Source organism: Pelodiscus sinensis, chromosome 6, assembly GCF_052426305.1.
Source record: "Pelodiscus sinensis isolate ZL-2025 chromosome 6, ASM5242630v1, whole genome shotgun sequence".
Taxonomy (NCBI): Eukaryota; Metazoa; Chordata; order Testudines; family Trionychidae; genus Pelodiscus; species Pelodiscus sinensis.
Window position 1 is genome coordinate 55,837,809 of NC_143057.1, and position 23,063 is coordinate 55,860,871.

The following is a 23,063-nucleotide window of genomic DNA, read 5'->3' on the forward strand; positions in this document are numbered from 1 at the left end:
GCTACCTGGCACGGGCTGTGTAATTGCTGTGTAAACATACCCTAAAACTGAAGCATATTTTAGCCTTTTACTCCACTTAAGAGGAAGCAGTGAATGAAGATTCTGTCTCAAAGAATGTCCATGAGTCACAATTCATAACTTTAGGAGCTGCACTTACCTCCCTTTTGCTCTAAAATTACTGCAATCCCAAGACATACTCCAGACATGGACAAATCTGAACTACACTGATCTAATGAAGTACAAGAAAATGGATTCATCTACGTTCCAAAAAGGTAAGTATAGCTATTTTCTAGGAGCAGCGCTCTGGATTCTCCAGCCCTGAGGGGGAGATGGGAGGAGAATGAGGCATGGAGCTTCTTATAGTGTCCTAATTCAGGGCTACCAACTTGGATGCAAATTAGGGCATTGCGGGAGAAGCCCTAATTTAATGCTGGCAGATGATAACTTGTAGCTGAACTCTGCTCCTCTGTACCCCATCTTTTACCTTCCCTTATGCTGGTGGCTGGGGATGGTTAATGTAATGACCAGCTACAGATGTGACAGAGCCATGACTACCAGTTTTCTGTTGCCTCAAATTTCTTCTTGCTCACAAGAATTTAACCACTGGAAGTTTCTGGCTAGTTCAAAGCGTATTACTTACGAAGTGGCCTAAGCAGACTACAGAATCTGGACCTAAGTATCCAGGGATGGAAGCCTTGATTCCTTTCTCCACTGACAAAGGTATCCCCTGACATATTTTCATGTTTTTAATCTTGTTGTGCAGAACTAACATAGCTCTGTGACAATGAGCTGGAATCTTTCCTAGTTCAAATACCATCAACAGAATTGTTAACTTAGTTCCAAATACAGTCTTTATAGTGGGAAATGTCAGAGCCAGAAAGAATCCAGATGTCTTCTCATACCCCAAGTTGTTTTAGCAGAATTGACAGAAAATAAAATGTTTTTTCTTCTAAAATACCAAGTGAATCTGGAAAGCAGTAAAGCATCTGAGGTGAGATCCCAACATGCCATACCATACTTTAATTTATATACATCTTCTCTTCTTTTAATTTTACCTCTTCCTTCTCTTCATCTACACAATGCTGAGTACTATTTTAAAATCACTCACACAATCTGTCCTTAACCCACCGGATAATACAATCTGTCCACACTGGAGTATACTGTAGGCTCCCAAAATATACCACTTTGCAGGGTCCAAGCCAATTATTTTCAGCTTTCTCCAATAGCTATATATCTATTCACTTACCTTTTACTCTTTTCTCAACTTCCATTTCAGAATATTAAAATAAGAAACACAAATCACATACAGAGAGAACTAATCTGAAATAATACAAACTGTTTCATGGATGTAACTAAAAATTTCCAATAATAGTAACCTTTATTTATGTGTTTCCTTCACAGTTATGCCTTCCCACTCTCAATTACTTTTGAAAAGCATTATACTAAAAAGTTGTATTTATACATTATTGTATTAAACTTATTAAAGCTTACTCCATTTCCTTATTTCCTTTGTTTCATTACATAATGAATACTATGCAATAGACATGCATGTGCACACACACACAACAGGAATGATCCTTGTGAATTACAGGATCATAAATTCTAGAGTAATACTTTTTAATGCAATATCGTGAGTTTTAGTACAGTATTAAAATACATAATTACAAATCACCTTCACTGCTTTGCGTATAGTTAAGGGTTAATTTATTTCTAAATGTCTCAAAGCTGTATTCTGGGATTCTTACTCAGCTTTTACTTAGGCAACATGTCCTGTGAAGAAATGAATAAGGACCTCAGGATGTGGCCCTAACTATGTGCACTACCTTGCTCCTAATTTAGGCACAGACTTTAGTCATTGATTATAGTGGGAACAAGCTAAGACCCCAAATGCTGTCAAAATGTTTCAATGTACCCAATGTATTGTTTTGACCCTTCCACTCAATACTTTAAACAGTAGAAAATGAAACACATGAGTAAGTAAATGATGGATAATTATTTAAAGGTAATACCCTGTATCTGAATATACTTTTATAATTTTATAACAGAGTATCACACACAAAAGAATAAAGCATGCTGCAAGGCTTCATTTTGTTCTATAATTGTGTTTATTTGGCTTCATCTGCATGATATTATAAAATGATACATATAAATCCCAGTGTTTTGTCTACAGAATGTAGAACAACAGGGGCAACAAAAGGATAGGCTGCTTTCTGATGAAAACCTGTAGTCCATGCTTCACTGATACAAGGGTATGTTGGCCTATATCTTTCCCCCCCCTTTATTCATTGCTTTGACAAAAAGCTTGCCCCTTGAGTCTTTCAAAGAGGCCAGTAAGTGCTTAGATTGGGTAGATGATTTCCACCTCCAGTTCAACTAACGTTATCTAGCTACGGTAATAGGTCCAGAGCAAACTACAGGGAGACTACAGAGGTGTCTGCCATGAAAGGACACTGTCAAAGAGATCTAGAGAAGGGCTGATTTAATGTCTTTGGGCCTGAGAGGAAAGTTTAGTCGTGATAGCTCAAAATAAATAGGTCAAGGCTGCTAATGCCAATGGAAGGTTAAAAGTTGGTTCATTTGTTCAGTAGGATCTCTTCTAATCTGAAGTCCATGGGTGCCTTAGGCCACAGGCCTACTACAGGTTGGACCTCCCTGGTTTGATACCCTTGGGACCTGACCAGTCCCCAATCGAGGAAATTTACTGTATCAGGAGAGGTCCCTCACCACCAGTCCCCACAGCCTACACCTCTTCTCCACTGCCAGCTCCACTTCAGGTCAGTAGGGTTGCCAGGTGTCCGGTATTCACCCGGATAGTCCAGTATTTTCACCTCCTGTCCGGTAAAATAATTCAGAAAGTACCAGACACCTAAGATGTCCAGTATTTTCTGATTATTTTCCCCCGGCCAGGAGGCGAAAATGCCGGGCACCTGGCAACCCTACAAACGCTCAGCGCCCGGCCTCCCTGTCCCATCCCTCGGCCCCCAACACCTCCAACTCCCTGACCGCAGACTTACCTGGTTCCACAAGGCTGATGGCACAAAATGGCTGCCGGCAAAAAAGACCCAGGCGAAGCAATGACTCCCCTGGGTTTTAGTGCTCAACTGCTCCCCTGTTCCTATCCCTGGACTCACTCTTAAAGAGGACATGCAGTTTGAATTTAATTTTTTTTTTTTTTTTTTTTTTTTTTGCTTAATGGCTGTGTCTACACTGGGCCACTTATTCTGGAAAAGCAGTTGCTTTTCTGGAATAAGCTGCAAGCTGTCTACACTGGCCGCTTGCTTTTCCGGAAAAGCAATGATGATCTAATGTAAAATCGTCATTGTTTTTCCGGAAAAACTATTTTGCTCCCGTTCAGGCAAAAGTCCTTTTCTGGAAAAACTGTTCCAGAAAAGGGCCAGTGTAGACAGCACAGTAGTCTTTTCCGCAAAAAAGCCCCGATCGCGAAAATGATGACGCCAATGTAGACGCGCTTTTCCGGAAATACTTATAATGGAAAAACTGTTCTGTTTTAAGCATTTCCGGAAAAGGGTGCCAATGTAGATGTAGCCAAAAAGTCTTGGAGTCGCTTTTTTTTTTTTGCTCAATAACTTTGGTCTCCCGGTGTTTTTTGGGGGGGGGAGGGAGAGGAAAGGTGTTTGGTATTTTTGTTGGGTGGCTGAACCAGGCCAACCCCCCGCATCCTGTCTGCTAGCCCAGGCAAGGGCTGCCACTGATGCCTGGCCCTACTGCAGCAGATGGACTCCCAGGACCCCAGCCAGAGCTGCTGCAAACGCCTGACCACGGTGCCAATGGGCTTGGCCCAGGCTCTCTTGTCCAGGAACATCTGTGATTCTGCCAGAATGTTGCTGGACCAGAAAGTCCTGGTTTAGGGAGGTACAACCTATACTGAGGAAATCAGTCTGATTAACTGAATTCTTAAGACCCTTGATGTTCTTAAGAAGTGCAACTGAGACCACTTGATACGGGCATCATGAAAAACTTTTGTGACTGTCTTGGTAATCTCTTTCTGAGTTGCTTAAGTTCAGCTGGCCATGCTGAGCAGCAGAGATGGTGCTCTGCTTTCACACAACCAGATCCCATGTGTATCTGGGATAGTCTGGCTTCGAAACAGGCTAAGAGTGGTGCCTTTTCCAGAGAGGCAGATGATGTGGCTGAAAAGGAAGGTGATAAGTGAACTACTGTAACTGTAAGACACCATTAATGACTTCGGATACACGGGGGGTTTCAGAGAGAGGCTGATGAGAAGCACAGGTGGTTAGCGGAAGTGAGCTGTAGACAGTAGCAACTGAAGTTGGGGACAGAGGAAGGTGTCAAATGTTATGCTGTGATGGCATGATATATCAGTTCAAGATTTGCAGCAAGTGTGGAAGGTTGCCATTCTGGAAGTGTAGAGAGTCATGCTTGGCACTGCTGAGGAAACGTGAGAGGCAAAGGTGACTCTAAACCTCCTTTTAGTCTCTTCCAATACTGGAACCAAGCTTACTCAAACTAATGCAAGATGGAAAAGTAATCTAGGGACCATTCTGCCAAACCAGGATCACAGGAATAGAGCACACACCCAGGGTGGATGGTGGGGCGGGAATCTCTCCTGCTGCAGGAATAATCCCTATTATATGTTGGGGAGAGACAGTGGAGAAAAAACAGCTTAGTAAGCTTTGTGCCAAGAGGAATGTCACCTTTAAGTATTCTTGGCTGAGTATCGGGCCTTGTCAGAGGGGGCTGGGGCCTGCTGAAGTTGAAATCTTAAGTACCGGAGTCACTGAGTCTTCCTGATAGTCTGGAGCTGGGGCTCCTTATGAAACTAACTCCAGGGAGCCTTTTCATACCAGTGGTATCTCTGTGTGTTTCTGTGCCACTGCCATTGCTGCTGGTTTGTGGGGTAGGTGCAAAGCCAGGCCTGAATTCTTGTCCTTTTCCAGAATATGCCTTGACTGCTGGGTGGGGGCACCTACTCATAGTGAGCAGTTGCTCAGGTCAGACACAGTACTGGGGCTGAGGCTGGTAACCCAAGCAGGGAGGCAGAAGTTGCTTCTTCAAGCCACCTAGGCTGTAAGACAGCCCCACAAGAAGCTCACAGCATTTTGCCGAATCAGAGATGGGGAAGCGGCAGCTGCTGCATGCAGTGGAACAAGCCACTCAGGCCTGGAAAGAGAGACTCCTAAAGAACACAGATCCAGCTGGGTCAAGCACAGGAACCGATCTGGAATCAAGTTTAATGATTCTAAGGGTTTCCTATGCTCTACAGATCAAGGGAAACAGTGGCTCTAGGAGGTGCCTGTTGCTGTTGTCAGGAAATAGACTGAGCTAACTTATATTAGCCATATGTGCCCCCAGCTGCTGGCTGACAGGTTTAGTGAGCCATCAGAGATAGAGTACAACACTGGTCTGAGGATTATGGATAAAAAAGAGTTCTTCTGAAAAGAGAACTGAAACAAAGAATTGATGGTTGCCCCTTATACTCTCCATTTCTATTTTTGTTTATTTTTAGTGAAAATAAAACAACTGAGATGAGTATCCGAATCACAGAAAAAGAGTGAGTTTTCAATACTGAATGACAACATACAAAAAGTGTGACAAGATACAACATTCTTCTATTTTTAATTCATTGCTTTGGAAGATGTTTCTCATTGTGTGTGTATGTTGGGGGGGGGGGGGCAGGGAAAGAGAGGCAAGAATATAAGCAGCTGAATCTAGTGCTTGCTTATTGACCTACTTCTTGAGGGTCACATTCAAATGATCAGAAATCAGGCAAGAGTTAAATGAACTCATCTAAATGGGATGAGACACTAGACAGGGCACTAGGAATCAGAGCAAGATGAGGATACCAGTAATCAGAGGCTGGGGCCGTGGGACAAGGTGTCCAAGCAGCAGCCAGGTAAAGTCTACTTGTGCAGACAGACCTTCTTGTGCCTCTCTATGTACCTTAAATAGGAATGTCTGAGCAATTAGAGAATTCTTGGTGTTCCTCTAATCAGGACCTCACGGATGCAGCTTGAGGTTTCTTGTTCTCTCCCTTTGGCCAATGAGCAGTGATCAACTGGTGACCAGCTATCTTGAAGGTTCAAAACCAGTGGGATCATGACAATGTGTGTGGAAAAATTTAAACTGAGATGTTTCAGTAACACACACACACACACACACACACACGTTTACATATATGTATGCAAAAACCAAATACATCACATGAACTCAAATGAGTTCTATAATGAAAAGGATGCAAGTTGCTATTGTATATATAACAAAAAGACTTTACAAGTCCTACACGGCAGATACACATGTACTTACAAAAATGGATGAATAAATATTATGACCGTCAATCTTAAGGCATTAAATTTGTAATTAATCACATAAATTATGTGATCCATTTTTCCATGTTTGCATGTCTTATTGGGAAATGGTATTCACTAAAAACAAGATTTTCAGTATTCCTTTTTGGTCTAATTTTACCGCTCATCTCAATGGGAGCCAAGTTAGGCCAATACTGAATGCTTTTGAAAATTTCACCCTGACCAGACATTCTGTTACAGTGACTGCTTATACAAAACACAGCCATGCTATCACACCCCTTAAATTTTGAAAATCAGGCCCTTATAGCTAATTCATTTGCTATGAGCCATAGTGATGCACTCAAACTTGGACATGTGCAGAAAACAACAGAACATACAGTATTTCCAGAAAAGCTGCTGTGGATGTTGAGAGGCTCTTAAGAGCTAAAGATTTTTCAACTATTATATCCATTATTCTTCACAACATCAACATTCAACACTGTAATTGCAAATAACCATTTAAATGCATCTAACTGTATGCACAGTAAACAGAAAAATGAGATTAGTGGTCATTTGGTCCTTACGCTTTTAAGGGGAAAAGTGTGAGGTGATGACTTACACACATGTGCATATCTGGATAGTGTCACACATACCCGCATACAATAAAAACAGCAAACTCTCACCAAGATCAGCAGAAGAGCAAAGCAGCTAAAGATGAAGGAGCAGAGTTTGAGAGAGTATGGTGGTGGATAGAGAAAGAAGCAGAAAATGTTAATTGACTAATTTTACTGTAAAGAAAGCAGAGGGTCCAAGTTAATAAACAAAAGATAAGGGAGAGACTTTTTTTGAAAAACAATCCCTGAAAAGCCACTGTCCCCGCCCCCCCCCCCATGATAACAGCTTTCAAGTACCTAAAAGGGTGTTACAAGGAAGAGGGAATAAAAATGTTTCTCCTTAACCCCTGATGATAGGACAAGAAACAATGGCCTTGTTTCTTGCAGCAAGGGAGATTTAAGTTGGACATTAGGAAAAACTTCGGTTAAGCACTGGAATAAATTGCCTAAGGAAGTTGTGGAATCTCTGTCATTAGAGATATTTAAGAGTAAATTTGACAAACACCCATCAGGGATGATCTATTCTAGATGGTGCTTGGTTCTGTTGTGAGTGAAGGGAACTGGACTTGATGACCTCTTGAGGTCCCTTCTAGTTCTAGTATTCTAGGATTCTATGAATAAATACTTACTCCTTTAATTGTTTAGTTAACTTCACCACCTGAGATGCCAATGACATGCATGTCTCCACCACCACTAAGTAACGGGAACACATGGTATGTCCATGTCGTTCAGCAGTTTGTGAGGGCTTCTCTCCAGCACGGTTTTGCATAGTGACATTTGCTCCATATTCAACCAATGTCTGCAAAGATGTAAGAAAGAACACAAATGTAAGTCAATGGATTTTCAAATCAATGGAAATTGCTAGATGTTCCTATTTAGGTTCCTAAAACTGGGTTTAGAACCGTGAGTATAGGAACTCAGTTTTGAAAATCCTGGTCTAAATTATTTTTAAAAATCATTCACACAAACAACTCTTCAGTAGGTCAGAGTTCCTCACCTGACAATCAAAGTTAACAATGAGGAAGAAATGGGAGTAATTTAGAATACTGAGCTATCCGATAAGGGGATTCTGAAGATCAGATAAAGTATTTTCCTCCTTTTGCTTTTCCTGTCCTGGAGGTAACTTGATTTTACACCTTTTGTTACTTTTTGCAGCGTAACTTTTATCACAGGTTTTAAATCTACAATATACTGTGGGGTTGAGACTAGTGAATAAAAAAGTTTACATCTGGACACTTGCCAATTTTTGTTTGTGATAATACAATAAATGCTCTTGTACAAAAATCTGTCTTTTTGCGAATGACCAACTAGCCTGATTTTAAGAATGCCTTACTATGAAATTATCCATCCGATCTTTTCAGCTCAACACAAGGACTCCCTGGGTATGATAAGGTCAGCAGAGCTAGCTTTCTGTCCTGGACCTCTAGCATAGGAACATGTTGGGGATGGAAGATGTGACAGACTCAGCGGGATGAAACAAACACTCAAAGGTCTCTAGTATATGGGAGTGGCACAAATTTCCTTAATAGAAGCTATGATTTTTTTGAATAAATCTATTATTTCTTTTTTTTATCAGTTTTCCTGACACTGAAATGAAGTTTGTTGGCCTCTAATTGGTAGGTTTTTCCCCTACTGGTTTATCTAGCAAAGAAAGAAATATTTTCAAAATATCATGATTTTTTTTGAAATTCTTCATTTACTGGAATGGACTGAAATTGTTACTATCCAAGTCAAAATAATTTGCTAATCATTTCTCTTTTGCAATTTATTGCATAGCTCTAAGGGACACTGTCAAAGTTGGTAGCCTTAAACATTGACCTACCATGACAGTGCTCCCATCTGAAGGTCCTACATATTTCGTATTCCTTCCATCTATTTCTTTTCCAACTGATCGTTGCAACTATCTGAAAAATAATAACAAAAACTAAGATGGGGACTGTGCATGTGCACTGATTCATTTAATAAACTGGGCAAAGTCTACTTCTGACGTCTGTCAAAGCAAGACAACATCTCAGTAATAAGAAAATTTAGAGATCAAAGTTTTGTTATGGTCATGTCTCCAAATTTGTTTGATTGATTTCTGACCTAAATGTCTACTTGTTCAATCTTCTGCTCTTGCTACTGACAGATGCTTGAAATGACTTCCCTGAAATTAGTGCTTCTTTTCTATGATTCTCAAAAAATACTACTACTGGTCAGATACATTTTCTCTTTCTCCTTCTTCCTCTTGTTCCTATATCTTCTTTCTCCCATTTTGGCTTCTGGTTTTTTACTCTTCCACCCAGTTAGTGGATCTTCTGTTTCTCTTTTTTCTCTATTCTCCTTTTTTCTTACCAATATCTTTCTCAGATACTTTCCTTTTTAGTACAATCCTTTTGCCATCCATTTAGACTAATTCTTTCCTCCTTCGTTATTCTTCTGGTCAACAATTTTGACTGTCTACCACAAGAAGTGCTAGCTGCACTGAACACCAGAAACTATTCTTGTGTATAATACTGCTAGTAATGCCCAGGGATTAACACTGCAATGTTGGATTCAGCAGCTTGCTCAGAGTGCAGTCTTTCAACATAATGTACCCTGGCTGTATATGGTTTCCCCCATCCCCTTTCTGGATAGTTGCAATGGTTCGCTTGAAAGAGAAATAGGTGGCAAGAATTGGAAAGGCAAAACGCTTTTAAAGTAGGTCAATGCTAGAGTAGGTCTATCAATCCCTTTTAGCTCTTTAGAAGTACATTAACAGGTGGTCTCATCTTAATGCACAAGGAGTGATGTTATTTTTCTATGTACCAATAAAAACTATGAATTGAGTGTTTAATTCTTGTCTTATTACAGCAGAATTTGTATTTACGTAAGCCTAATTAAAAATGGAGTTTAGCACTTCAGATACATACATTTTTTACACATTTCACTTTGAGGACTACTTGTTCAAGCTTTTTTTTATGGTTTACATATCTTTTAATTACCAGGATTTATTTCTTACTACGAGATTCTCCATTTGGATGTTAAGGACTTTTAATCTGCAGATGTTTTAAATGTAAAGCAGATTTCTGAGTTAAATGCAGTTAGTACTCTACCTGTATACATCCTAAATAGCCATGCTGGGCAGCTACATGTACAGCACTGTTGCCATCCTGGTCAACTTCATCCAGAGAAATCCCTTGTTCTTGCATAAACTGGAGAAGCCACAGAAGTATTTTTTCCTAGGGAAAAAAATTAAGAAATAAGTAAAGCAAAAGCAATATGCATTAGAGATGGGGCTGGCAGTACTGCTTGAAACTTCTCATAAGATCCCATTTTCAGTTCACGTATCCCCTTTAAAATTCTTCCTCTAAGCCCAGCGCCATGCATAGGAGAAGAGCAACATATGGCTCAGCTGGGCTGAGGCAGAAGGGGGAGGCTGGGAGCGGCTCAGCTGACTGCTTGCAGGGGGGCACAGGGCTCAGCTGGGCCGCACAAGGAGAGGAGGGGAGTGGGATGTCTGGTGTACGGCCCAACTGGGCCACCCAGAGGAGTCTGGTGTGTGTGTGCGTGGGGGGGAGGCGGCAGCAGAGGAGCCAGAAATGACCTCCCCTGTTCTGGCAAAATTCCTCATCAATTCAACTATGGCATTGTTCTCCTCTGCTTCAGCTTGATGTTCTGCTTCCAGAACTTTCATCCCCTTCAACAGCAACCAGGCTGCCAGACTATAGATGGGACCGCTCTACTGAGCCCCTGAAAGTCTCCCTTATGTACTTCTGTGTCTCCCTTAACTCCTCCATTTCAACCACTCTGTCTGAGAAGGAATAAAACATTTTTTCAAAGACAGTGGCTGCACCTTTTTTATTGTTTTTATCACTGGGGGAGCAGTGATTCCAAAATCAGTAATGGGTTCTATGCTATTCCCAGTTATACAGGGTAAGATGAGGGCTGCTTGTGCACCTCCCTTGACAGACTATTCAGCAGAGCAGTGAGAGAGGGTTAGCAGCCTATTGGTTCATTCTCACAAGGGACACTGTAGAACTAGGGTATGATGAAGGTCCACTGGGAAGGGTTCATTGTAGAGTTTTATTTGGGGAAAGAGGACCATATAATAACAGAGGGCTGCGTAATCTAGTAGTGTATCCTCCTCCAAGCTAGGGATGTAAGCGACTAGTCACTCAATAAGCCTAAACTGCATCAGAGGCTGCAAGGGAGCAGAAGCCAGTGCTCGGGGGAGCTGGCTCAAAAGCTAGTTCCCTAGTACCATCTCCACAGGGGAGGCAGAGGCGCAGCAAGGGACCTGGCACAAGCCAGGACTGAGCAGTCCTGCCTGGCGCCGGGCCCCAGACCTCTTGGCGGCTCTTACTACATGTAAAAAGCAGAGCTGCAGCAGTTCCAGAGCCAGCATACGCTGGGACTGCTCTTAATTCCACTGACTACTTGATTAGCTTATTAACCGCTACTTAACATCCCTACCCCAAACACCCTGCAATTCAGTATAACTGGTGTAAGCATCCAAACAATGAACCATTTAAGGTTAGCCATCACTAGATTTAGATGTAGATTAAGTGTAGTATAAAATAAAGTTAGGTTACATTGTGCTTTTAGATAAAGAGCAACTAAAAGGGCTTGAGGTAGGCAGATACTGTTCAAGTTTCCCCACACCTTGAACCATTTCTAGAGCATTTAATTCCTAAATTGTCACACTTTTGCCAAATGATTTCAGGCTTCTTGTCTCCTGGAAACAGCATGTCAACTGTACCAGATTGCTTGGTGGTTTTCTGATTAGTCCAAAAGTTGATTAGGACCACGACGAGATGACTAACCAGAGCTGAGAAAGTAATATACCTAGCTAATGTGTCACTTAACCCTTCCCACAACCAATAACTGACACCATGATGGCAGGAACCATAAGGAGAAATAGTTTTAAAACACATTAATTAAAATATGCAGTTTTATGGGGACTTAACATTATGACTAATCAAGAAAGTTTGTATTTAATAATTAAGAGAGGTTGCATTTAGTAACAAACATAAGTTATGTTAGGAAACATTTGACTTGAACAGTATAAAAAGAAATTACTGTGAACGCACTGAATCAATCTCTTTTAAAAAGTAAAAACATGAATTTAAAATAGAACCATACCTGACCATAACAACCTGCATAGTGAATAAGGCTTGGGTGATCTTTTGAGCAACTTAATTCCGCAATGGCTTCAGTTTCGCTCACCATCCACCGTACACATTCCAATTGACCATTCTAAATAGTGGGAGAGGCGTATTAGAAAAATTCCAGCTGTTTCAGATTCCACACCTCATCTACTACATATGGAAATGCTAATCAGAATCATATATGCATGTGGATGTTCATGGAAATCATCCTAATTTGTTTGCAAAGGCTGTGTTTAAATGTACTGATAACATACTTGTTAACCCAAGTGGCCTGGCCTAATTATAAACTTGATACTGGCAACATTTTCCTTACTTAAATTTACCCTGGAGATTCATATGAATAAATTATTCCTCCCTTTTCCTTCTAAAAGCTTGTTGTATAGTGGGGTGGGGAACCTAAGGCTAAGGGACCAGATAAGGCCCCTGATTTGCCTAGATCCAGACCCCAAGGCTCAGGGCTCCTCCCCCAGCATTGGGGAGCCCACAATGGTGCTCCAGGCTCTCTCCTGTCATTGCCCCACTGCAGGGCTGAAGCACACAAAATCTACTAGCCTGGGCCCCCCATGGCTCTGGTGTGTGAGGAGAATGTGGGGAAATGTCCTCCTTCTCAGTTGGGGTCAATGTCAGTGAAGGGTTGTTTCTTTCCTTTTTGATTTCCACTTGTGTGAGGCCCTGACTGGCCCCAGCCCTGTTGTATAGAGTTGCTGGCCCAGAATAATCGCTGAATGACACCACAGATGCAGCTACATTTCAAGAGTAAATGAAGTGATACTTCAGTATACAAGTTGTACAATATTTTGGGATCTTTCAGAATGGAACTCTGCTTTTGTTATTCTCAAAATTAGTCCCAGCAATTTAGAAGTCATATCAATGGGACTACTGCTTGTATGAGCAAAGACAATACAGTTTGGCCATTATTCTGTCCAACAGAGGTATACTCTCTGGGTACGTCTAAACTACATGCCTCTGTCGGCAGAGGCATGTAGATTTGTTTGTTCAGGAAAGGTAAATGAAGCCGCGATTTAAATGATCGCGGCTTCATTTACATTTACATGGCTGCCGCGCTGAGCCGACAAACAGCTGATCAGCTGTTTGTTGGCTCGCCGCTAGTCTGGACGTTCCCCCTGTCGACATCAAAGCCCTTTGTCGGCAGCCCCAGTAAACCTCATTCCACGAGGAATAACGGGCTGCCGACAAAGGGCTTTGATGTCGACAGGGGGAACGTCCAGACTAGCGGCGAGCCGACAAACAGCTGATCAGCTGTTTGTCGGCTCAGCGCGGCAGCCATGTAAATGTAAATGAAGCCACGATCATTTAAATCGCGGCTTCATTTGCCTTTGCTGATCTGTCTAATCTACATGCCTCTGCCGACAGAGGCATGTAGTCTAGACACAGCCTCTAGGTTAGATGATACAAAATTTGACTTTCTTCTACCTGCCATTTCTTATTTATCTTTTTGTATAACCTATTAAGTTACTTTACTTACTTTCATATATTTCTCTCAATTTAATTAAAAATAATTAAAACTGTGAAAATATTTTAATGTATACTTTTAAACAGACCTTTGAAAGAAATCTCAGATCCTGGCTCTAATGCAGCCAAATATAACTATTTGACAAAACAGTATCTTTTTCACCACTTTCAAAGACAATATTCTGTTTTTAGACTTTTAAAATCAGAGCAATGGATTAATAAATCATAGTGCCTGCTAGTTAACTAAAGTCATCAAGGGAACACTTTGTAATTTGCAGGGAGTTTCACACAAGTTATAACAAATTATCAACATGGTAGTAGGACTTGTCTGATATAGCACTTACTCCAGTTCCACTCCCTAGTTCATAAAAAAATCAGAATGAGGTCATAAATTGCATGGTTTGGCTGGAATTCACTTAATCCTTAATGGAGAATGTTATGCATCACACAAACATCTTGTTCTGAAGCATGCAGTATTGGTCATTGTCAGAGACAAGACACTTAGCCATTATGATAAACTGAAATGGGAATTCCTGCTATTGAGACATTGAGGCTGTATAATGGTGTAAATCAGAATTACAGGCAGTCCCCGGGTTACATGGATCCAACTTACATCAGATCCCTACTTACAAACGGGGTGAGGCAACCCTGCACTAGCTGCTTTGCCCCAGCAGACCAAGGAGATGCGAAGCTAGCACCCCCCGCAGCAGACCAGGGAGACGCAGAGCGGCTTTTCTCAGCAGACACCTCAGCTTGAGAATAAAGGACTGAGGGAAGTGAGGTGTGGGAGAATAAAACTGAGCTCTGGAGAAATGTTTGGCTAGAGTTTCCCCTACAATATGTACCAGTTCCGACTTACATACAAATTCAACTTAAGAACAAACCTACAGTCCCTATCTTGTACGTAACCCGGGGACTGCCTGTAATTCCATTGGAGATATACTGGTGTAAAACAAGTAAAAAGAGAATAAAACACACAATAAATTAAATTGTGTCTAAAGAGCTGTAGGGATATGGATTGAAGACTATCAAATTTAGTTATGCCAGAACAATTTTACAACTTCAGAAAAGTGATATCACATCTACCATATTTGTCTATATGATCCTGATATGCAGGGCAAAACCAGCATAATGCATTATCACTAATGGAACTTGTGCCTGAGTCTCTTACAATATACAGTACTCATGACTGCATAACATAATAACCTAGCACATTTACCCAGCATTGCTCGGGTCCTTACCATTTTTTGTGTGTATGTGGAAAATTAAAGGAAAATTCAGACCAGGGATGCTTGCTTTTCCTCTTCTTGTCTCTGGCAAGGAGTAAGAGCAAAATGCATAGCTCATCTTCTCCCTACACTCCCCAGCCAGAGTGAGGAATGCAGCAAACTGTGCACTTTCCCCTCGCTCCCTAACAAAGGGGGACACGTGTCAACATCCCTGTATGAATCAGGGAGGAAGGAGGGCTTGAGGTTAGGGCAGTCCCCTCCAGGAGTGAAGGGGCCTCCCAGCCAGCCCCTTTCACCTGCCTGGCAATTCTGTCTCTTTTCTGTATGGTTTTATGAGATGCAATCCCATTCCAAGCACATCCCATTGTCCTGGCACACCAAACCCTTACATTGCTTTAAGCCAGTGTTTCTTAAACTATGGGCCACGGCTTGGGAAAAAAATACCGGGCCTCAGTGTGGCTGCCGGGAGGAAAGCGGGGCGGGCTGGGAGGAGGTGTGTGTGTGGGGGGGAAACCGGTCACTGGGAAGCAGGGCTGGGGCAGTGGGGCTGTCCGGCAGAGATGGGCGGGGACAGGCTGGGTGGATGGTGGAAGTAGGGCTGGCTGGGGGAGATTGGGAGGAGGAGGACAGGAGACCCAGCCTCCAGAAGCAGGGCTGGATGGAGGCAGCGGGACTGGCCAGAGGAGATCGGGAGGAGAAGTGGGGGAGAATCGGCCGGCTGGGAAGGGGTGGGAGGAGCGGGGATGGTCGGGCGGGTTGTCGGGGGGTGCGGGGCTGGCCAGGGGAGATCAGTGAGGAGCAGAGGGGAACCAGCCGCTAGAAGCAGGGATAGATGGGGGCAGCAGGGCTGCACAGGGGAGATCGGGAGGAGAAGCTGGCGGGGGGGGGGGGGGGAGAGCGAATTGGCCGGCAGGAAGCGGGACTGACCCAGACACATGCAGACCTGGGCACATGAGTGAGTCTTGCCCCGGGGATTCCATTTTGCCCCTCCTCATACCGTCCGTCATGTAGTTGCGAACTGCCTGGCTGGTAGACACACTCATGCAGCGTTAGCACATCTACCAGCCAGGCAGTTCGCAGCTATGGACTGATACATCTAATTATAATAAAACTTGCCTAATTAGAAAATACTGGACATTTTATATGTCCGGTATTTTCTCAATTTGTTTCCCAGACAGAACCGTCAAATACCAGACTGTCCGGTACAAAACCGGACACCTGGCAACCCTACGCCTCCTTGCACCCTCCCTCCTAACCAGATACCCTACCCCCAATCTGCTCCTGCTCCCGCCTCCTGGAGGGCCCGTGCAGCACCGGGTCCCCGAAACCCTGACCTAGGCTGGGCACAGGATGCAGCCGGGTGAAACACCGAAACTTTATTCATTTTTAATTATTTTTTATATGCATTTATATTTTTTGGCTGCAAAAAACAGTACTGAAAAAAAAGTGGGTTCCAACTAAAGTAAAAAGTTTGGGAAACCCTGGTCTAGCCAGCTTTCTATCCATCTTACAGTCCATTTATCCAATCCATATTCCCTGAGCTTGCTGGCAAGAATATTGTGGGTGATCGTATCAAAAGCTTTGCTAAAGCTAGCACTGGGGGCTTTGGGAGGACCAGAAACAACTTATTTGAATATTCATCATTTGCTTAATGAATATGCAAATATGCAAATGAATGTTACCAGTCCTCCAAAAGCTCGTGAATGGATTTACTGGTCCCCGTGTCAAAAAGTTTGGGAACCCCTGCTTTAAGCTATGATAAGAGGAGGCTGCATGCAAAATTTGGAAGTCTTAGCTCTTACCATTTAGAAGGCGTTCTTGAACAAAGAGAGTAACAGAAAGACAAACACTCTCAAATATATAGTAGATATATATATACACAGTATTGTGCTTTTTATCACAAAGGATGCTTGCACATTTTATAAACAAACAGAACGGCTTCATCAACTAGTGAAAAATAACCACTCATTCTAAGAAGGAAGACAACAGACATTAAGAGAGTATAGCTGCACTATCAGACATGTTAGGATAAGAAATAAAGAAAAATACTCAACCCAAGTGAAACTGCAAGAAGACTTTATGTAGACAGAATGTAGATATGTAGTACTGAAGTTTCCAGGACAATGAATCTAAGGCTATGTCAAAGAAGCGCTGCCCATATCAGTGGTTTTCATCATTAAAACTTTTGTCATTCAGGGATGTGCTTCTCTGACACTCCTGAGTGACAAAAATTAATGACAAAAGTGCAATGTAGACATAGCTTTAGATACCTACAACTCTGAAAAGAAATTCACTCACCAAGATTACTTAGACATCAATTTAATTCCTTATTTGAAAGATGACAGATTAGTTTTACTGTCAAACTTCCTGCACACCATTGTATTTTACTACAGTACAATAGCACTATAAAAATCTCATGTTTAGCTGTATAATAGATTTTTCCCATAAGCTTTAACTTTTTCCCAGATGACATTAATTTTCGTAGTTTCTGACATGCTGCGCTCTGCAAGAGGTAAATTTTAACTTTGGTCTGATACTCCAAACTATTCTTGATATTTATAAAAAGTTTCAGCTTCATATGTAACACATTAAAACAAACAGCATTAGAAACTATCAAAACTGCTGTCATATTTTACCAACACATATTTTGCATACAGGCAGTCCCCGGGTTACGTACAAGATAGGGACTGTAGGTTTGTTCTTAAGTTGAATTTGTATGTAAGTTGGAACTGGTACATATTGTAGGGGAAACTCTAGCCAAACATTTCTCCAGAGCTCAATTTTATTCTCCCACACCTCACTTCCCTCAGTCCTTTATTCTCAAGCTGAGGTGTCTGCTGAGAAAAGCCGCTCCGCGTCTCCCTGGTCTGCTGGGGGGAAGCAGCTAGTGCGGGGTTGCCTCACCCCGTTTGTAAGTAGGGATCCGATGTAAGTCAGATCCATGTAACCTGGGGACTGCCTGTACTTGTCTTTAATGCTATACTTATCTAAGTGAAAAACAGGTCACAACCACAGATAGTTAAGGAATACTAATCTGAATCTGAGTTAGTATGAATAACATTTCCTTTAAATATATGATTTTCTTAATACCGGTTAAACTGACAATGTTAGGTTATGTGGAAAAACATCAAAAACCCATTGACTAAAACAGTGGATTATGGCTGATTAGTGATGTTAGCTGTTGCGTATTTGTGTAAACGTGTAACCGCTTGAAATTTTAGCAGTTACATGTTTACACGTTGGGGTAGGGATGGGGAGGCAGGCAAAAGCTGGTGCTTGCAGGGAGCTGGCTTTTAAGCTGGCTCCCTAGAGCACTGGCTTTCACCTACCCTCTCCTCTTCCTCTGATAAAGAGGCAGCAACGCAGGTGGCAGGTGACTCCATGGGAGCCGAAATGCATGGGAAGCGAGCTTGAAAGCACTTCCCACTTGTACTGGCTCCCATCTACCCCCTCCCCCACACACACCGCTGCCTCTCTATCAGAGGCAGCACCACCAGGGGTGGGGGCCAGATGGGAGCTGGCTTTTAAGTCAGCTCTCCCCGAGCATTGGCTCCTGCATGCCCCACTCCTGCTGCCTCTGAGGGAGGCGGGGCAAGGTGGCTCTGTGGAAGCTGGCTTTTGCTTCCCACGTATTTTGGTTCCTGTCTCCCCACCCTTGCTGCCTTCGACACAGAGGCAACGGGATGTGTGTGCGTGTACGCATGTGTGCATGTAGTCAACAGAATTAACCAATAAACCTAGTTGACTACATATTGACATCCCCATGGCTGACATTAACTCTCTAAAAGAAACACATTTTTATTTACTCATGTGAATAAGTAATCATTAATGATAGAAATACCCCATTTTTTGCTTTAATTTAGCAAAAGGACTGAAAGTAGCATCATCTTGGTATAAGCATTATTTATAGCCATCACAGATTAAGACCAAGTCACCTTTATTGCTAACCCAGCTGGAGTTAGTTGTTCATTGTTCCGCTCATTCAAACAGTCTTCTCCCATCAAAGAAGTGAGATGTTGTAAGCATTCTGCATGTCCCTGTGATGCTGCTATGTGCAATAAGTTGTTTTCACTTTCATCATGAATTTTATCCAGATTGTCTGCTGCTAGGTGTGGCTGTGCAAAAAGGAACAGTAGAAAGTCAGTATATAAACTATGCAACTTAAGATAAAATTTTAAACAGAATATCAAATCTCATGGTTCAGGATATAAGCTGAAGTCCTAGTACACGAGGCCACAAAGAATCATTCACCATTTACATACATTCATGAAAAAAAGGATTTTTCCACTTTCCTCTAAAACACCTGGAGCTGGTATAGCAGAGTATAGCAGGACTATTGGTCTGATTCAGCAATTCCTAACAAAATTCCCACATATATAGAAAGCTTGTGTTTTCTGATTTGAACTCTTTGTATTGTTTCTGGTTACTTTATCCGACAGAATACGTGTTTCAATTTCAACATGTTTTTAAAAATGTCTTCCTTTTGTTTTTTTGCCATTATCTTTAGGAGTAATTTGGTATAGTGTCCCTTAGTGAATTTTCCTATGCACCTCTCTCCACCTCAGGTTCACATATCACCAGGAGGACAAATAATTGAAAAAAAGGTCAGATTTATCCTACTTCATGGTAAAAGATATAGCATAAACTAAGCAGAGTGAAAAATGCAAGTAAGCTCTGAAACTTCTGAATGCTACTTTAATGTGTTAGCTAGTTCCATTAATATTGTTTTTACTGCAGTAGTGCTTAGAACTGTTCTATTGACCAAAGCACAGACATATGACAATATGTGATCCTGGCCTGAATCTAATTTTAAGGCAAAATACAAGTGTTTTTCAGAAACAACAGGAGGAAGAAGGGAGGAGAAAAGAGAAACCGTGATAAGATCATATGGTTATTAGCAGAGTAGCTAACACCAACTCTATTTCAATTGGATATTTTATATAAAAATCCTTTGCCTTTGTTTATTCCAGTTTGAATTTTGTTATTTAGTATTGTGATTTATTCCTCTGCCTATTTCAAGTCTTTGAATAATTCTGCTTTTGTATTTGTTGCTGTGTTAATTATATGTTATTGTTTTTGCTTTAGATTGGTAAAGCTAAACAAAAAGACAATAGAAAATAGTGCATGCACTGCTATTCTGATAGCATTTCTGAATCTTGCTTTCCCTGCATCATGATGTTAATTTGCAACTAGTTACTCTGGAAACACCTATTCATGGTTTTTAATCAAAGCGCTGAAACTAAATAAAACTTCATATGGGTCAGAGGGCAATCAAGCTTTAGTGGGAGCTCCCATTTGTGAATGCTGCTGCAACAAACTGGTATAAACACTCCTGAATAATAATAAGAATATAACAGAAGCTTCTCTGTTTCCATGGTCAGCATCTGAGTAGAAAGTGATGTAATCCACAAATAACTGAACAAAGTGAACTGCAAACATTCTACAAGGCAGAACTTCATAAAGAAATAAATTGTAATTTATTGGTATACAAGCATATTTTAAGATGAAAGCACCTGCATTTTATATTATCTCAGTTTAGTACCTACATTACTAATCTTATCAATCATGACTACCTAAGATTAATAATACTTGTATATAAACTCTTCAATTTTTATTTGGAATCTCACAGAGTTTCTAACTAAGGGAATCAAATGGAGTTGCAGCATATGATATGCATCCTAATTAACTCTTGCCTTAATGTGTTACCTTGCAGACGTATTTTATTATAAATGCCTAATGAAATGGATGACACTTACCAGTAGTGATATCTGCCCTTCTTTCACAATGTTTAAGATGCTTTTATTTTTTTTCATGTCTTCACCCTTTTCTTCTGGGGCTCCTGAGCTGCTCCAGTTCATATTACTGTTCTGTTCCTCAAGTTTGTTTTCTGTCGCTGCTGTTGTCTGAAGATGAAAAGTCCTCAGATGGCAGTTTGGCATTGTCTTCTCAGTTTTATGAGCTTGGGGATTGGTAAATGTCCTGTTGAGGAAGCCCTTGTTCTGAGCTTCAGTTTCCTGGACTGAGCTACATTTAACGAGAGGCTGGGAAAGCTCTAATTCTTCAGCTAAATGCTTGTTCTGATTAAGGACAATGGACTGCGCATTTCTCATCTGAGAGCTGTTCACAGGGGATAGAACACAAAACTGTGTTGTGCTGGCTGGCAAGTTCTCACTGTTTCCTACAGAGCAGGTCTTGCCACTAAGACCATTCACTGTTGAATATACACCCAAAATCCTTTTCTCTGGAGTCACCTTGGTAAAAGCAGCAAGTTGCTGGCTTGATTTAATGTAAGGCACATCCAAAATTTCATCCATGTCCAGGTCATAGTGCTCCAGCTCCCCAAGCAAAACACCAGATTCAATGCTTTTGCTTTTAAGTCCATCTCCATTTCCTGGACACTGATCATCATTCTGAGATGCAGAGTGAGAATCGTTACCTTTCTGGTACTCCACCTTCTGGTTCTTTTGATCATCACTTTCATTGTTCTCCGAACTCTCCGGCTGGTGTTTTAGTGGGGAAACCCTCTTCACAGGTCTGAACTTACTGTACACGTCTGCAATTCCTGTTGGTTTTTGTGCGTTTCCAATAAGAGTTGAAACGCCACAGCTCCAGTTAGTGCTGGAAACTACAGAAAAAAGGAAGTTGATTAAGAATAGAATATTAGTTTGAGATGTGTATGTTTATCAGGATTATACTTTGAAGATGTGATATTGCAGACCAAGCACAAGGAACAGAAATTTACCAGAAAACATGTTGCACACATAAGCAGATTTGCAGTTAACCATACTTCTACTACAGTAACACCAAAATTAAACAGTCTGGAAAAAAACTCCTTTCAAATTAGACATACATCCTAAACAAAAAGAACACAACCAAATGTACAGGCAGTCCCCGGATTACGTACAAGATAGGGACTGCAGGTTTGTTCTTAAGTTGAATCTGTATGTAAGTCGGAACTGGCGTCAGCTGCTGCTGAAACTGATCAGTTTCAACCGCGGCTGAATCTGGACGCCAGTTCTGACTTACATACAGATTCAACTTAAGAAACCCAGGCGTTCCCAAGTCAGCTGCTGCTGAAACTGATCAGCGGCTGATTCCAGGAAGCCTGGGGCAGAGCAACTCTGCCTCGGGCTTCCTGTAGTCAGCCGCTGGTCAGTTTCAGCAGCGGCTGACTTGGGGACGCCTGGGGCAGAGCAGCTGGGGTGCTGCTGGGTTGCTCCAGTAGCGCGGCTCCTCGGCGCTACTGGAGCAACCCAGCAGCACCCCAGCTGCTCTGCCCCAGGCGTCCTGATTCAGCCGCTGCTGAAACTGACCAGCAGCGGCTGAATCAGGACGCCTGGGGCAGAGCAGCTGGGGTGCTGCCGGGTTGGTCCGGAGCAGCGCTGCGGGACCAACCCAGCAGCCCCCAGCTGCTCTACCTCAGAGGTAGGCAAGAAAAGCCTGGTCTCCTGGGGGGGCACTAGCAGCACCCCCCCCCCAGCAGACCAGGGAGACGGGGGTGGCGGGACCGCCCAAGTCCTCCACGGCTTTGCTCCGTCTCCCTGGTCTGCTGACCTGGGAGACACGGAGCAAAGCCGCAGAACACGCGGGCAGTGGGACAGTCCAGGCACGCCGCGGCTGTCCCACTGCTGGCATGCTCCGAGGCTTTGCTCCCCATCTGCCTGGTCTGCTGGTCAGACCAGGGAGATGGGGAGCAAAGCCTTGGAGCACGCCCGCAGCGGGACAGCCCAGGCGCACCCGGGCCGTCCCGCTGCAGGCGTGCTGCAAGGCTTTGCTCCCCGTCTCCCTGCAGACCAGGGAGACGGGGAGCAAAGCCGCGGAGCACGCCCGCAGGGGGACAGCTCAAGCACGCCCAGGCTGTCCCGCTGCGGGCGTGCTCCGCGGCTTTGCTCCTGTCCCCCTGGTCTGCTGGGGGGGTCCAGCAAAGCCGCTGGACCCCCTCCCCCCCCAGCAGACCAGGGACACCAGAGCAAAGCCGCCGCCTGGGCAGCTTTGCTCATTTGCCCGGGAGCAAAGCCACCACCTGGGTGGCTTTGCTCCCGGGCAAACGAGCAAAGCCGCTCAGGCGGCGGCTTTGCTCGGGTGTCCCTGATCTGCTGGGGGAGGAGTCCAGCGGCTTTGCTGGACCCCCCCATCAGACCAGGAGAAGCTTTTCTCGCCCCGGAGGACACGGGTGGTGACCCGCCGCCCATGAGCTCCGGGGCGAGAAAAGCCCCGTTCGCAAGTGCGGATTCGACATAAGTCGGATCCGCGTAAGTCGGGGACTGCCTGTAATGAGAAAAATAAAATTCTCAAGTAAACGATGAATATAACATCAATTGGTAAAGACCCATTGGCATCCATATTAGTCCG

The 23,063-nt window shown here is 42.9% G+C and overlaps 1 protein-coding gene across 7 annotated transcripts in view; it reads right to left on the reverse strand.

Annotated features, from left to right (window-relative positions):
* The window catches only part of SNCAIP (synuclein alpha interacting protein), a 133,112-nt gene that overhangs the window by 17,306 nt on the left and 92,743 nt on the right, over positions 1-23,063 (reverse strand). For all 7 annotated transcript variants that reach the window (XM_075931950.2, XM_075931945.2, XM_075931948.2 and 4 more), the window contains 5 exons: positions 20,468-21,336; positions 18,647-18,826; positions 11,984-12,097; positions 9,955-10,080; positions 7,510-7,679 (listed from right to left, as the gene is read on the reverse strand). In XM_075931950.2, the coding sequence (XP_075788065.2) occupies positions 7,510-7,679; positions 9,955-10,080; positions 11,984-12,097; positions 18,647-18,826; positions 20,468-21,336 (1,459 nt within the window). The remainder of the gene's footprint in view (positions 1-7,509; positions 7,680-9,954; positions 10,081-11,983; positions 12,098-18,646; positions 18,827-20,467; positions 21,337-23,063) is intronic.